General features: G+C 42.5%; 1 protein-coding gene across 1 annotated transcript in view; it reads right to left on the bottom strand.

The window, feature by feature from the left end:
• The window catches only part of LOC147841024 (uncharacterized), a 485,466-nt gene extending 473,234 nt beyond the window's left edge, over positions 1 to 12,232 (bottom strand). Inside the window, exon 1 of the mRNA XM_087279102.1 lies at positions 8,991 to 12,232. Within this exon, the coding sequence (XP_087135228.1) occupies positions 10,019 to 11,956 (1,938 nt within the window). The 5' untranslated portion in view covers positions 11,957 to 12,232 and the 3' untranslated portion in view covers positions 8,991 to 10,018. The remainder of the gene's footprint in view (positions 1 to 8,990) is intronic.
• Between the last annotated feature and the right edge of the window lie 1,290 nt (positions 12,233 to 13,522).

Here is a 13,522-nt window from a genome sequence, read left to right as displayed (position 1 = left end):
AGACAACATTTCATGCACTGTTAAACATGTTAAAGCAAGTTGCAAGTGAAAATCTATGTCTCTGACTGAGTTTGCATTACTGCTTATTTTGACCTCTGCTGGCTGTGAAAAGCTCATTTTCAACGTTCAATTTAGAATGTGATAAAACCAGATCCAGCCACTAAAATGCATCATTCTTTTTGTTTTAGACAACATTTCATGCACTGTTAAACATGTTAAAGCAAGTTGCAAGTGAAAATCTATGTCTCTGACTGAGTTTGCATTACTGCTTATTTTGACCTTTGCTGGCTGAGAAAACCTAATTTTCAACGTTCAATTCAGAATGTGATAAAACCAGATCCAGCCACTAAAATGCATCATTCTTTTTGTTTTAGACAGCATTTCATGCACTGTTAAACATGTTAAAGCAAGTTGCAAGTGAAAATCTATGTCTCTGACTGAGTTTGCATTACTGCTTATTTTGACCTCTGCTGGCTCAGAAAAGCTCATTTTCAACGTTCAATTCAGAATGTGATAAAACCAGATCCAGCCACTAAAATGCATCATTCTTTTTGTTTTAGACAACATTTCATGCACTTTTAAACATGTTAAAGCAAGTTGCAAGTGAAAATCTATGTCTCTGACTGAGTTTGCATTACTGCTTATTTTGACCTCTGCTGGCTGTGAAAAGCTCATTTTCAACATTCAATTCAGAAAGTAATAAAAACAGATCCAGCCACTAAAAAGCATTTTCTTTTTGTTTTAGACAACATTTCATGCACTGTTAAATATTTTTATGCAAGTTGCAAGTAAAAATCTATGTCTCTGATTGAGTTTGCATTACTGCTTATTTTGACCTCTGCTGGCTGTGAAAAGCTCATTTTCAACAATCAATTCAGAATGTGATAAAACCAGATCCAGCCACTAAAATGCATCATTCTTTTTGTTTTAGACAACATTTCATGCACTGTTAAACATGTTAAAGCAAGTTGCAAGTGAAAATCTATGTCTCTGACTGAGTTTGCATTACTGCTTATTTTGACCTCGGCTGGCTCAGAAAAGCTCATTTTCAACGTTCAATTCAGAATGTGATAAAACCAGATCCAGCCACTAAAATGCATCATTCTTTTTGTTTTAGACAACATTTCATGCACTTTCAAACATGTTAAAGCAAGTTGCAAGTGAAAATCTATGTCTCTGACTGAGTTTGCATTACTGCTTATTTTGACCTCTGCTGGCTCAGAAAAGCTCATTTTCAACGTTCAATTCAGAAAGTGATAAAACCAGATCCAGCCACTAAAATGCATCATTCTTTTTGTTTTAGACAACATTTCATGCACTCTTAAACATGTTAAAGCAAGTTGCAAGTGAAAATCTATGTCTCTGACTGAGTTTGCATTACTGCTTATTTTGACCTCTGCTGGCTGTGAAAAGCTCATTCTCAACATTCAATTCAGAAAGTAATAAAAACAGATCCAGCCACTAAAAAGCATTTTCTTTTTGTTTTAGACAACATTTCATGCACTGTTAAATATTTTTAAGCAAGTTGCAAGTAAAAATCTATGTCTCTGATTGAGTTTGCATTACTGCTTATTTTGACCTCTGCTGGCTGTGAAAAGCTCATTTTCAACAATCAATTCAGAATGTGATAAAACCAGATCCAGCCACTAAAATGCATAATTCTTTTTGTTTTAGACAACATTTCATGCACTGTTAAACATGTTAAAGCAAGTTGCAAGTGAAAATCTATGTCTCTGACTGAGTTTGCATTACTGCTTATTTTGACCTCTGCTGGCTCAGAAAAGCTCATTTTCAACGTTCAATTCAGAATGTGATAAAACCAGATCCAGCCACTAAGATGCATCATTCTTTTTGTTTTAGACAACATTTCATGCACTGTTAAACATGTTAAAGGAAGTTGCAAATGAAAATCTATGTCTCTGACTGAGTTTGCATTACTGCTTATTTTGACCTCTGCTGGCTGTGAAAAGCTCATTTTCAACGTTCAATTCAGAATGTGATAAAACCAGATCCAGCCACTAAGATGCATCATTCTTTTTGTTTTAGACAACATTTCATGCACTGTTAAACATGTTAAAGGAAGTTGCAAATGAAAATCTATGTCTCTGACTGAGTTTGCATTACTGCTTATTTTGACCTCTGCTGGCTGTGAAAAGCTCATTTTCAACGTTGAATTCAGAAAGTGATAAAAACAGATCCAGCCACTAAAAAGCATTTTCTTTTTGTTTTAGACAGCATTTCATGCACTGTTAAACATGTTAAAGCAAGTTGCAAGTGAAAATCTATGTCTCTGACAGAGTTTGCATTACTGCTTATTTTGACCTCTGCTGGCTGAGAAAAGCTCATTTTCAACGTTCAATTCAGAAAGTGATAAAAACAGATCCAGTAACTAAAAAGCATTTTCTTTTTGTTTTAGACAACATTTCATGCACTGTTAAATATTTTTAAGAAAGTTGCAAGTGAAACTCTATGTCTCTGACTGAGTTTGCATTACTGCTTATTTTGACCTCTGCTGGCTGTGAAAAGCTCATTTTCAACAATCAATTCAGAATGTGATAAAACCAGATCCAGCCACTAAAATGCATAATTCTTTTTGTTTTAGACAACATTTCATGCACTGTTAAACATGTTAAAGCAAGTTGCAAGTGAAAATCTATGTCTCTGACTGAGTTTGCATTACTGCTTATTTTGACCTCTGCTGGCTCAGAAAAGCTCATTTTCAACGTTCAATTCAGAATGTGATAAAACCAGATCCAGCCACTAAGATGCATCATTCTTTTTGTTTTAGACAACATTTCATGCACTGTTAAACATGTTAAAGGAAGTTGCAAATGAAAATCTATGTCTCTGACTGAGTTTGCATTACTGCTTATTTTGACCTCTGCTGGCTGTGAAAAGCTCATTTTCAACGTTCAATTCAGAATGTGATAAAACCAGATCCAGCCACTAAGATGCATCATTCTTTTTGTTTTAGACAACATTTCATGCACTGTTAAATATTTTTAAGCAAGTTGCAAGTAAAAATCTATGTCTCTGATTGAGTTTGCATTACTGCTTATTTTGACCTCTGCTGGCTGTGAAAAGCTCATTTTCAACAATCAATTCAGAATGTGATAAAACCAGATCCAGCCACTAAAATGCATAATTCTTTTTGTTTTAGACAACATTTCATGCACTGTTAAACATGTTAAAGCAAGTTGCAAGTGAAAATCTATGTCTCTGACTGAGTTTGCATTACTGCTTATTTTGACCTTTGCTGGCTGAGAAAACCTCATTTTCAACGTTCAATTCAGAATGTGATAAAACCAGATCCAGCCACTAAAATGCATCATTCTTTTTGTTTTAGACAGCATTTCATGCACTGTTAAACATGTTAAAGCAAGTTGCAAGTGAAAATCTATGTCTCTGACTGAGTTTGCATTACTGCTTATTTTGACCTCTGCTGGCTCAGAAAAGCTCATTTTCAACGTTCAATTCAGAATGTGATAAAACCAGATCCAGCCACTAAAATGCATCATTCTTTTTGTTTTAGACAACATTTCATGCACTTTTAAACATGTTAAAGCAAGTTGCAAGTGAAAATCTATGTCTCTGACTGAGTTTGCATTACTGCTTATTTTGACCTCTGCTGGCTGTGAAAAGCTCATTTTCAACATTCAATTCAGAAAGTAATAAAAACAGATCCAGCCACTAAAAAGCATTTTCTTTTTGTTTTAGACAACATTTCATGCACTGTTAAATATTTTTAAGCAAGTTGCAAGTAAAAATCTATGTCTCTGATTGAGTTTGCATTACTGCTTATTTTGACCTCTGCTGGCTGTGAAAAGCTCATTTTCAACAATCAATTCAGAATGTGATAAAACCAGATCCAGCCACTAAAATGCATCATTCTTTTTGTTTTAGACAACATTTCATGCACTGTTAAACATGTTAAAGCAAGTTGCAAGTGAAAATCTATGTCTCTGACTGAGTTTGCATTACTGCTTATTTTGACCTCGGCTGGCTCAGAAAAGCTCATTTTCAACGTTCAATTCAGAATGTGATAAAACCAGATCCAGCCACTAAAATGCATCATTCTTTTTGTTTTAGACAACATTTCATGCACTTTTAAACATGTTAAAGCAAGTTGCAAGTGAAAATCTATGTCTCTGACTGAGTTTGCATTACTGCTTATTTTGACCTCTGCTGGCTCAGAAAAGCTCATTTTCAACGTTCAATTCAGAAAGTGATAAAACCAGATCCAGCCACTAAAATGCATCATTCTTTTTGTTTTAGACAACATTTCATGCACTCTTAAACATGTTAAAGCAAGTTGCAAGTGAAAATCTATGTCTCTGACTGAGTTTGCATTACTGCTTATTTTGACCTCTGCTGGCTGTGAAAAGCTCATTCTCAACATTCAATTCAGAAAGTAATAAAAACAGATCCAGCCACTAAAAAGCATTTTCTTTTTGTTTTAGACAACATTTCATGCACTGTTAAATATTTTTAAGCAAGTTGCAAGTAAAAATCTATGTCTCTGATTGAGTTTGCATTACTGCTTATTTTGACCTCTGCTGGCTGTGAAAAGCTCATTTTCAACAATCAATTCAGAATGTGATAAAACCAGATCCAGCCACTAAAATGCATAATTCTTTTTGTTTTAGACAACATTTCATGCACTGTTAAACATGTTAAAGCAAGTTGCAAGTGAAAATCTATGTCTCTGACTGAGTTTGCATTACTGCTTATTTTGACCTCTGCTGGCTCAGAAAAGCTCATTTTCAACGTTCAATTCAGAATGTGATAAAACCAGATCCAGCCACTAAAATGCATCATTCTTTTTGTTTTAGACAACATTTCATGCACTTTTAAACATGTTAAAGCAAGTTGCAAGTGAAAATCTATGTCTCTGACTGAGTTTGCATTACTGCTTATTTTGACCTCTGCTGGCTGTGAAAAGCTCATTTTCAACATTCAATTCAGAAAGTGATAAAAACAGATCCAGCCACTAAAAAGCATTTTCTTTTTGTTTTAGACAACATTTCATGCACTGTTAAATATGTTTAAGCAAGTTGCAAGTAAAAATCTATGTCTCTGATTGAGTTTGCATTACTGCTTATTTTGAACTCTGCTGGCTGAGAAAAGCTCATTTTCAACGTTCAATTCAGAATGTGATAAAACCAGATCCAGCCACTAAGATGCATCATTCTTTTTGTTTTAGACAACATTTCATGCACTGTTAAACATGTTAAAGGAAGTTGCAAATGAAAATCTATGTCTCTGACTGAGTTTGCATTACTGCTTATTTTGACCTCTGCTGGCTGTGAAAAGCTCATTTTCAACGTTCAATTCAGAATGTGATAAAACCAGATCCAGCCACTAAGATGCATCATTCTTTTTGTTTTAGACAACATTTCATGCACTGTTAAACATGTTAAAGGAAGTTGCAAATGAAAATCTATGTCTCTGACTGAGTTTGCATTACTGCTTATTTTGACCTCTGCTGGCTGTGAAAAGCTCATTTTCAACGTTGAATTCAGAAAGTGATAAAAACAGATCCAGCCACTAAAAAGCATTTTCTTTTTGTTTTAGACAGCATTTCATGCACTGTTAAACATGTTAAAGCAAGTTGCAAGTGAAAATCTATGTCTCTGACAGAGTTTGCATTACTGCTTATTTTGACCTCTGCTGGCTGAGAAAAGCTCATTTTCAACGTTCAATTCAGAAAGTGATAAAAACAGATCCAGTAACTAAAAAGCATTTTCTTTTTGTTTTAGACAACATTTCATGCACTGTTAAATATTTTTAAGAAAGTTGCAAGTGAAACTCTATGTCTCTGACTGAGTTTGCATTACTGCTTATTTTGACCTCTGCTGGCTGAGAACAGCTCATTTTCAACATCCAATACAGAATGTGATAAAACCAGATCCAGCCACTAAAATGCATCATTCTTTTTGTTTTAGACAACATTTCATGCACTGTTAAACATGTTAAAGCAAGTTGCAAGTGAAAATCTATGTCTCTGACTGAGTTTGCATTACTGCTTATTTTGACCTCTGCTGGCTGTGAAAAGCTCATTTTCAACGTTCAATTTAGAATGTGATAAAACCAGATCCAGCCACTAAAATGCATCATTCTTTTTGTTTTAGACAACATTTCATGCACTGTTAAACATGTTAAAGCAAGTTGCAAGTGAAAATCTATGTCTCTGACTGAGTTTGCATTACTGCTTATTTTGACCTTTGCTGGCTGAGAAAACCTCATTTTCAACGTTCAATTCAGAATGTGATAAAACCAGATCCAGCCACTAAAATGCATCATTCTTTTTGTTTTAGACAACATTTCATGCACTTTTAAACATGTTAAAGCAAGTTGCAAGTGAAAATCTATGTCTCTGACTGAGTTTGCATTACTGCTTATTTTGACCTCTGCTGGCTGTGAAAAGCTCATTTTCAACATTCAATTCAGAAAGTGATAAAAACAGATCCAGCCACTAAAAAGCATTTTCTTTTTGTTTTAGACAACATTTCATGCACTGTTAAATATGTTTAAGCAAGTTGCAAGTAAAAATCTATGTCTCTGATTGAGTTTGCATTACTGCTTATTTTGAACTCTGCTGGCTGAGAAAAGCTCATTTTCAACGTTCAATTCAGAATGTGATAAAACCAGATCCAGCCACTAAGATGCATCATTCTTTTTGTTTTAGACAACATTTCATGCACTGTTAAACATGTTAAAGGAAGTTGCAAATGAAAATCTATGTCTCTGACTGAGTTTGCATTACTGCTTATTTTGACCTCTGCTGGCTGTGAAAAGCTCATTTTCAACGTTCAATTCAGAATGTGATAAAACCAGATCCAGCCACTAAGATGCATCATTCTTTTTGTTTTAGACAACATTTCATGCACTGTTAAACATGTTAAAGGAAGTTGCAAATGAAAATCTATGTCTCTGACTGAGTTTGCATTACTGCTTATTTTGACCTCTGCTGGCTGTGAAAAGCTCATTTTCAACGTTGAATTCAGAAAGTGATAAAAACAGATCCAGCCACTAAAAAGCATTTTCTTTTTGTTTTAGACAGCATTTCATGCACTGTTAAACATGTTAAAGCAAGTTGCAAGTGAAAATCTATGTCTCTGACAGAGTTTGCATTACTGCTTATTTTGACCTCTGCTGGCTGAGAAAAGCTCATTTTCAACGTTCAATTCAGAAAGTGATAAAAACAGATCCAGTAACTAAAAAGCATTTTCTTTTTGTTTTAGACAACATTTCATGCACTGTTAAATATTTTTAAGAAAGTTGCAAGTGAAACTCTATGTCTCTGACTGAGTTTGCATTACTGCTTATTTTGACCTCTGCTGGCTGAGAACAGCTCATTTTCAACATCCAATACAGAATGTGATAAAACCAGATCCAGCCACTAAAATGCATCATTCTTTTTGTTTTAGACAACATTTCATGCACTGTTAAACATGTTAAAGCAAGTTGCAAGTGAAAATCTATGTCTCTGACTGAGTTTGCATTACTGCTTATTTTGACCTCTGCTGGCTGTGAAAAGCTCATTTTCAACGTTCAATTTAGAATGTGATAAAACCAGATCCAGCCACTAAAATGCATAATTCTTTTTGTTTTAGACAACATTTCATGCACTGTTAAACATGTTAAAGCAAGTTGCAAGTGAAAATCTATGTCTCTGACTGAGTTTGCATTACTGCTTATTTTGACCTTTGCTGGCTGAGAAAACCTCATTTTCAACGTTCAATTCAGAATGTGATAAAACCAGATCCAGCCACTAAAATGCATCATTCTTTTTGTTTTAGACAGCATTTCATGCACTGTTAAACATGTTAAAGCAAGTTGCAAGTGAAAATCTATGTCTCTGACTGAGTTTGTATTACTGCTTATTTTGACCTCTGCTGGCTGTGAAAAGCTCATTTTCAACGTTCTATTCAGAAAGTGATAAAAACAGATCCAGCCACTAAAAAGCATTTTCTTTTTGTTTTAGACAACATTTCATGCACTGGTAAATATATATAAGAAAGTTGCAAGTGAAAATCTATGTCTCTGACTGAGTTTGCATTACTGCTTATTTTGAACTCTGCTTGCTGAGAAAATCTCATTTTCAACGTCCAATACAGAATGTGATAAAACCAGATCCAGCCACTAAAATGCATCATTCTTTTTGTTTTAGACAACATTTCATGCACTGTTAAACATGTTAAAGGAAGTTGCAAATGAAAATCTATGTCTCTGACTGAGTTTGCATTACTGCTTATTTTGACCTCTGCTGGCTGTGAAAAGCTCATTTTCAACGTTCAATTCAGAATGTGATAAAACCAGATCCAGCCACTAAGATGCATCATTCTTTTTGTTTTAGACATTTCATGCACTGTTAAATATTTTTAAGAAAGTTGCAAGTGAAACTCTATGTCTCTGACTGAGTTTGCATTACTGCTTATTTTGACCTCTGCTGGCTGAGAACAGCTCATTTTCAACATCCAATACAGAATGTGATAAAACCAGATCCAGCCACTAAAATGCATGATTCTTTTTGTTTTAGACAACATTTCATGCACTGTTAAACATGTAAAGCAAGTTGCAAGTGAAAATCTATGTCTCTGACTGAGTTTGCATTACTGCTTATTTTGACCTCTGCTGGCTTAGAAAAGCTCATTTCAACGTTCAATTCAGAATGTGATAAAACCGGATCCAGCCACTAAAATGCATCATTCTTTTTGTTTTAGACAACATTTCATGCACTGTTAAATATGTTTAAGCAAGTTGCAAGTGAAAATCTATGTCTCTTACTGAGTTTGCATCACTGCTTATTTTGACCTCTGCTGGCTGAGAAAAGCTAATTTTCAACGTCCAATACAGAATGGGATAAAACCAGATCCAGCCACTAAAATGCATCATTCTTTTTGTTTTAGACAACATTTCATGCACTGTTAAACATGTTAAAGCAAGTTGCAAGTGAAAATCTATGTCTCTGACTGAGTTTGCATTACTGCTTATTTTGACCTTTGCTGGCTGAGAAAACGTTCGAGGTTACAGAAGTAACCCTTCGTTCCCCGAGGAGGGGAACGGAAGTGCCATGAATGGGAGGATTCGGATCAGAAGCCGCTTATCTGGAGAGTATTGAACGGGCCAATGAATGAAATTAATTGGCAGCGTAAGCTTGCGCAGGTGTGCGACATCTGCAATCATCTCAGCATATAAGCACACCTGAAGCCAGCAGACGCCATCCTTTTAAGCTGAAGAGACTTTCAAACAGCTAAGGGACAGTCATTATGGCGACGGAATATGGCACTTCCGTTCCCCTCCTCGGGGAACGAAGGGTTACTTCTGTAACCTCGAACGTTCCCCTTCGGTTGGGGAACTTCAGTGCCATGAATGGGAGAATATGGAAAGCGCCATAATGACTGCACCTTACCAACACCCCCGATGAGGAGATAGTCAAGCAAGCGTGACGCACCCACATCATGGGGGGCGCGGTCCTCCAACGTGTCCCTGGCCCTAATTTATCCTACTTCAACAGAAGTTTTACGGATTTAGATATATTTTTTGGGAAGTCGTGAGCATCTAGATAATTCTAGGAAATACGACAGTACGTTGGGAAGCGTGCAATCCCGATAGGGAGGACGCTGCGGAGGCCATCCGTTACCCAAGGGGGGGATAGATGGCAGAATTTACCTATGGACTAGCCCTAAAAAGGGGGAGTACGCATAGCAAAGAGTGGTTAGCGGAGAGGGAAGACACGGGTCCGCCCAGGGGGGGGACTTAACCGTGGCGGAATAAGCATATGGGATCGCCTAGTGGGGATCACGCATAGCAGGCACCTATACCCAAAACGCGGGCTGACCAGCGGGCAGACCTACAACGTAGTGGGCCAGCAAGTGACTCCTCCGCTGAGTCAGTGCTGGGGGCCACGGAGGAATCTGCAGGGCTCACCTGACGGGGAACTTTACTGACAGATAAAAAAGGCGCACGTACCTCCGTGTTAGGGAGAATGGCGCAGCAAGCGTGTTTCAACACCCTACCGAGTTGTCTCCTCAATCACCAAAGGGTTACCTAATACCCTTGAGGAAACCGGCTCCACTCGCAGATTGTAAAACCTTGCAAATGTGTTGGGTGTCGCCCAGCCCGCAGCTCTACAGATGTCTGTTAGAGAGGCGCCGCGTGCACGCGCCCAAGAGGATGCAACGCTCCGAGTGGAGTGTGCACGTACTCCCGGGGGACACGGCTGACCTCGACTCGAATAAGCGAGTGAAATGGCATCCACAATCCAGTAGGATAATCTTTGTTTCGATACGGCACTTCCCTGCTGCCGACCGCCATAACAGACAAAGAGCTGCTCAGATGATCTAAAATTCTGAGTACGGTCCACATAAATGCGCAGAGCGCGAACTGGACAAAGTAAAGAAAGGGCTGGGTCTGCCTCCTCCGGGGGCAGCGCTTGCAGGTTCACTACCTGATCTCTAAAGGGGGTGGTAGGAACCTTGGGCACATAACCGGGGCGGGGTCTCAGGATAACGTGAGAGTAATCCGGCCCGAATTCCAGGCACGAGTCACTGACCGAAAATGCCTCCAGGTCCCCGACCCTCTTGATGGAGGCCAACGCAACCAGCAGAGCTGTCTTCAGGGACAGAAATCTTAGAGATACTGATTCGAGTGGCTCAAAGGGATCGGATCGCAGACTCGTGAGAACGAGGGCGAGATCCCAAGAGGGCATGAGAGGGGGGCGAGATGGATTAATTCGCCTAGCACCCCTAAGGAACTGGATGACCAGGTTATGCTTTCCCACGGTGCCGCCAGCTACCGCGCTATGATAAGCGGAGATGGCGGCCACGTAAACCTTGAGAGTGGAGGGCGACAGCCTGCTGTCCAACTTCTCTTGAAGGAAAGAGAGCACAACACTAATCTGGCAATTTCGGGGGTCTTCTCTGCGAGAGACGCACCATTCAGTGAATAGACTCCACTTCAGGGCGTAGGCGCGCCTCGTGGAGGGGGCTCTAGCCTGAGTGATGGTATTAACCACCGCAGTCGGTAGGTTACCTAAGTCTTCCTCGCGTCTAGGGACCACACGTGGAGGTTCCAAAGATCGGGGCGAGGGTGCCAGATGGTGCCCTGTCCCTGAGAGAGTAGGTCCTCTCTCAAAGGGATCCGCCAGGGGAGGGCCGTCGCGAGGAGTGAGAGCTCTGATATCCAGGTCCGGTTGGGCCAAAGGGGCGCAACTAGCAGAACCTGTTCCTCGTCCTCCCTGACCTTGCACAGAAACTGCGCGAGCAGGCTCACTGGGGGAAACGCATACTTGCGCATGCCCCGAGGCCAGCTGTGGGCCAGTGCATCCGTGCCGAGAGAGCCCTCGGTCAGGGAAAAAAACAACTGGCAGTGAGCGTTCTCGGGGGAAGCAAACAGATCGATCTGGGCCTCCCCGAATCGCGCCCATATCAGCTGAACAGACTCGGGGTGGAGTCTCCATTCTCCAGGGCGTAACAGCTGTCGTGAGAGCGCATCGGCTGCACGATTGAGCGTGCCTGGGACGTGAATGGCGCGCAGCGATTTCAGCCGCGGGTGACTCCAGAGGAGCAGACGGCGGGCGAGCTGAGACATGCGGCGAGAGCGCATACCCCCCATGCGGTTGATATACGCCGCCGCCGCCGTACTGTCCGTCCTGACCAGCACGTGTTGCTGCTCCAGCACCGGTAAAAAGCGGTGGAGAGCGAGGAACACTGCCAACAGCTCTAGGCGATTGATATGCCAATGCAGCTGGGCACCCTTCCAGAGGCCCGCAGCCGCATGCCCGCGACACACGGCCCCCCAACCCGTGTTGGAAGCGTCTGTTGAAACAACAACATGGCTGGACGCCTGTCCTAGAGGCACACCGGCCTGTAGGAACGAGGGGTCGTTCCAAGGGCTGAGGGCGCGGCGACACAGCGCAGTAACCGAGACCCGGTGTGTGCCCGCGTGCCATGCGCGTCTGGGGACCCGATCGTGAAGCCAGTGCTGAAGTGGTCTCATATGGAGCAACCCGAGCGGCGTGACGGCGGCTGCGGATGCCATATGCCCCAGGAGCCTCTGAAAGAACTTCAGTGGGACCACTAGTTTGCTGTCGAGCTCCCTCAGACAGTTCAGCAACAGGCGAGCGCGTTCCTCGGAGAGGTGCGCTACCATGGTGATCGAGTCCAGCTCCATCCCGAGAAAAGAAATCCTCTGCACGGGGGCGAGTTTGCTCTTTTCTCGGTTGACCTGAAGCCCCAGTAGGCGGAGATGCCGAAGCACCTCGTCCCTGTGCATAATCAATTGCTCCCGCGAGTGGGCTAAAATCAGCCAGTCGTCGAGATAATTGAGTATGCGAATGCCCGCGAGCCGAAGGGGCGCTAGGGCACCCTCCGCGAGTTTGGTGAAGACCCGCGGAGACAGAGAGAGCCCGAAGGGGAGGACCTTGTACTGCCACGCTCGACCCTCGAACGCAAACCGCAGAAATTGGCGGTGGCGTGGAAGAATGGAGACATGGAAATACGCGTCCTTCAGGTCTATGGCTGCAAACCAATCCCGAGGACGAACGCATTGGAGAATGCGCCTCTGCGTGAGCATTCTGAACGGCAGCTTGTGCAGACAGCGGTTCAAAACGCGCAGATCCAGGATTGGCCGTGACCCACCGCTCTTTTTGGGTACGATGAAGTATGGGCTGTAAAACCCACTCTCCATCTCGGCTGGAGGAACCGGCTCGATTGCACCCTTCGCCAGGAGGGCAGCAATCTCCTCTCGCAAGACAGGGGCGGACAGGGGGTTGACCCTGGAGAAATACACGCCCGTAAACTTGGGGGGCCGTTTCGCGAACTGAATCGCGTAACCGAGTCTGATTGTGCGTATGAGCCACCGCGAGGGGCTGGCCCGCGCTAACCAGGCAGGCAGAGCCCTCGCTAATGGAGTCATCGCTACAATCGCTGACGTACCAGCGGTGGGGCAGCGCGGAGTGGGTGTGCTGATCCGGGAAGCACGAGGGTCCCGCGGAAAAGCTGGAGGAGAGCGATTCGCTCTGGCTCCGCACCCTGACTCCGGAGAGGGGGCTGGAGGGCTGAGGGAAGGGAGACCGTCCCCCCAGCGCTCGTGAGCCACTGGCGAAGCACGTAGAGTCTGCGAGCCGGAAGGCAGCGCGTCCCGGACTGGCAGAACTCGTGCAGTCACATCCGGGGAAGGGGAAAAGTGCTCTTTTACTGATGTTTTGGTGGCACTGAAAAGTACCGTTGTAATCGGGGCCCCGCCCTCCAGCGGGGAAAGAGCAAGTTTCCTCCTCTCCGGATGGCCTGTCTCAGGGACGCTTCGCGGTCCGTTTACCGGACTTAACGGCGCCCTGGGCAGGAGGGGCTGCCTGCTTTCGAGGTGAACGCCGCGCCCGCTTGGCCGGAGGCGCAGGCGGGGGCGGGGCAGCACTCGTTGGCGGGCGCCCTCGGCGAGGAACAGCGGAGGTGGATGGCTCGGCGGGCGGAGCGGGCTTACGGCCACGCCGATAGATGACATTGCCCATCGCATCCGA

This window comes from Danio rerio, chromosome 13 (genome assembly GCF_052040795.2).
Source record: "Danio rerio strain M-AB ecotype USA chromosome 13, GRCz13ab, whole genome shotgun sequence".
NCBI classification, from domain to species: Eukaryota; Metazoa; Chordata; class Actinopteri; order Cypriniformes; family Danionidae; genus Danio; species Danio rerio.
Note: the sequence above shows the minus strand (reverse complement) of the source record. Positions and strands in the feature narration are given on the sequence as shown.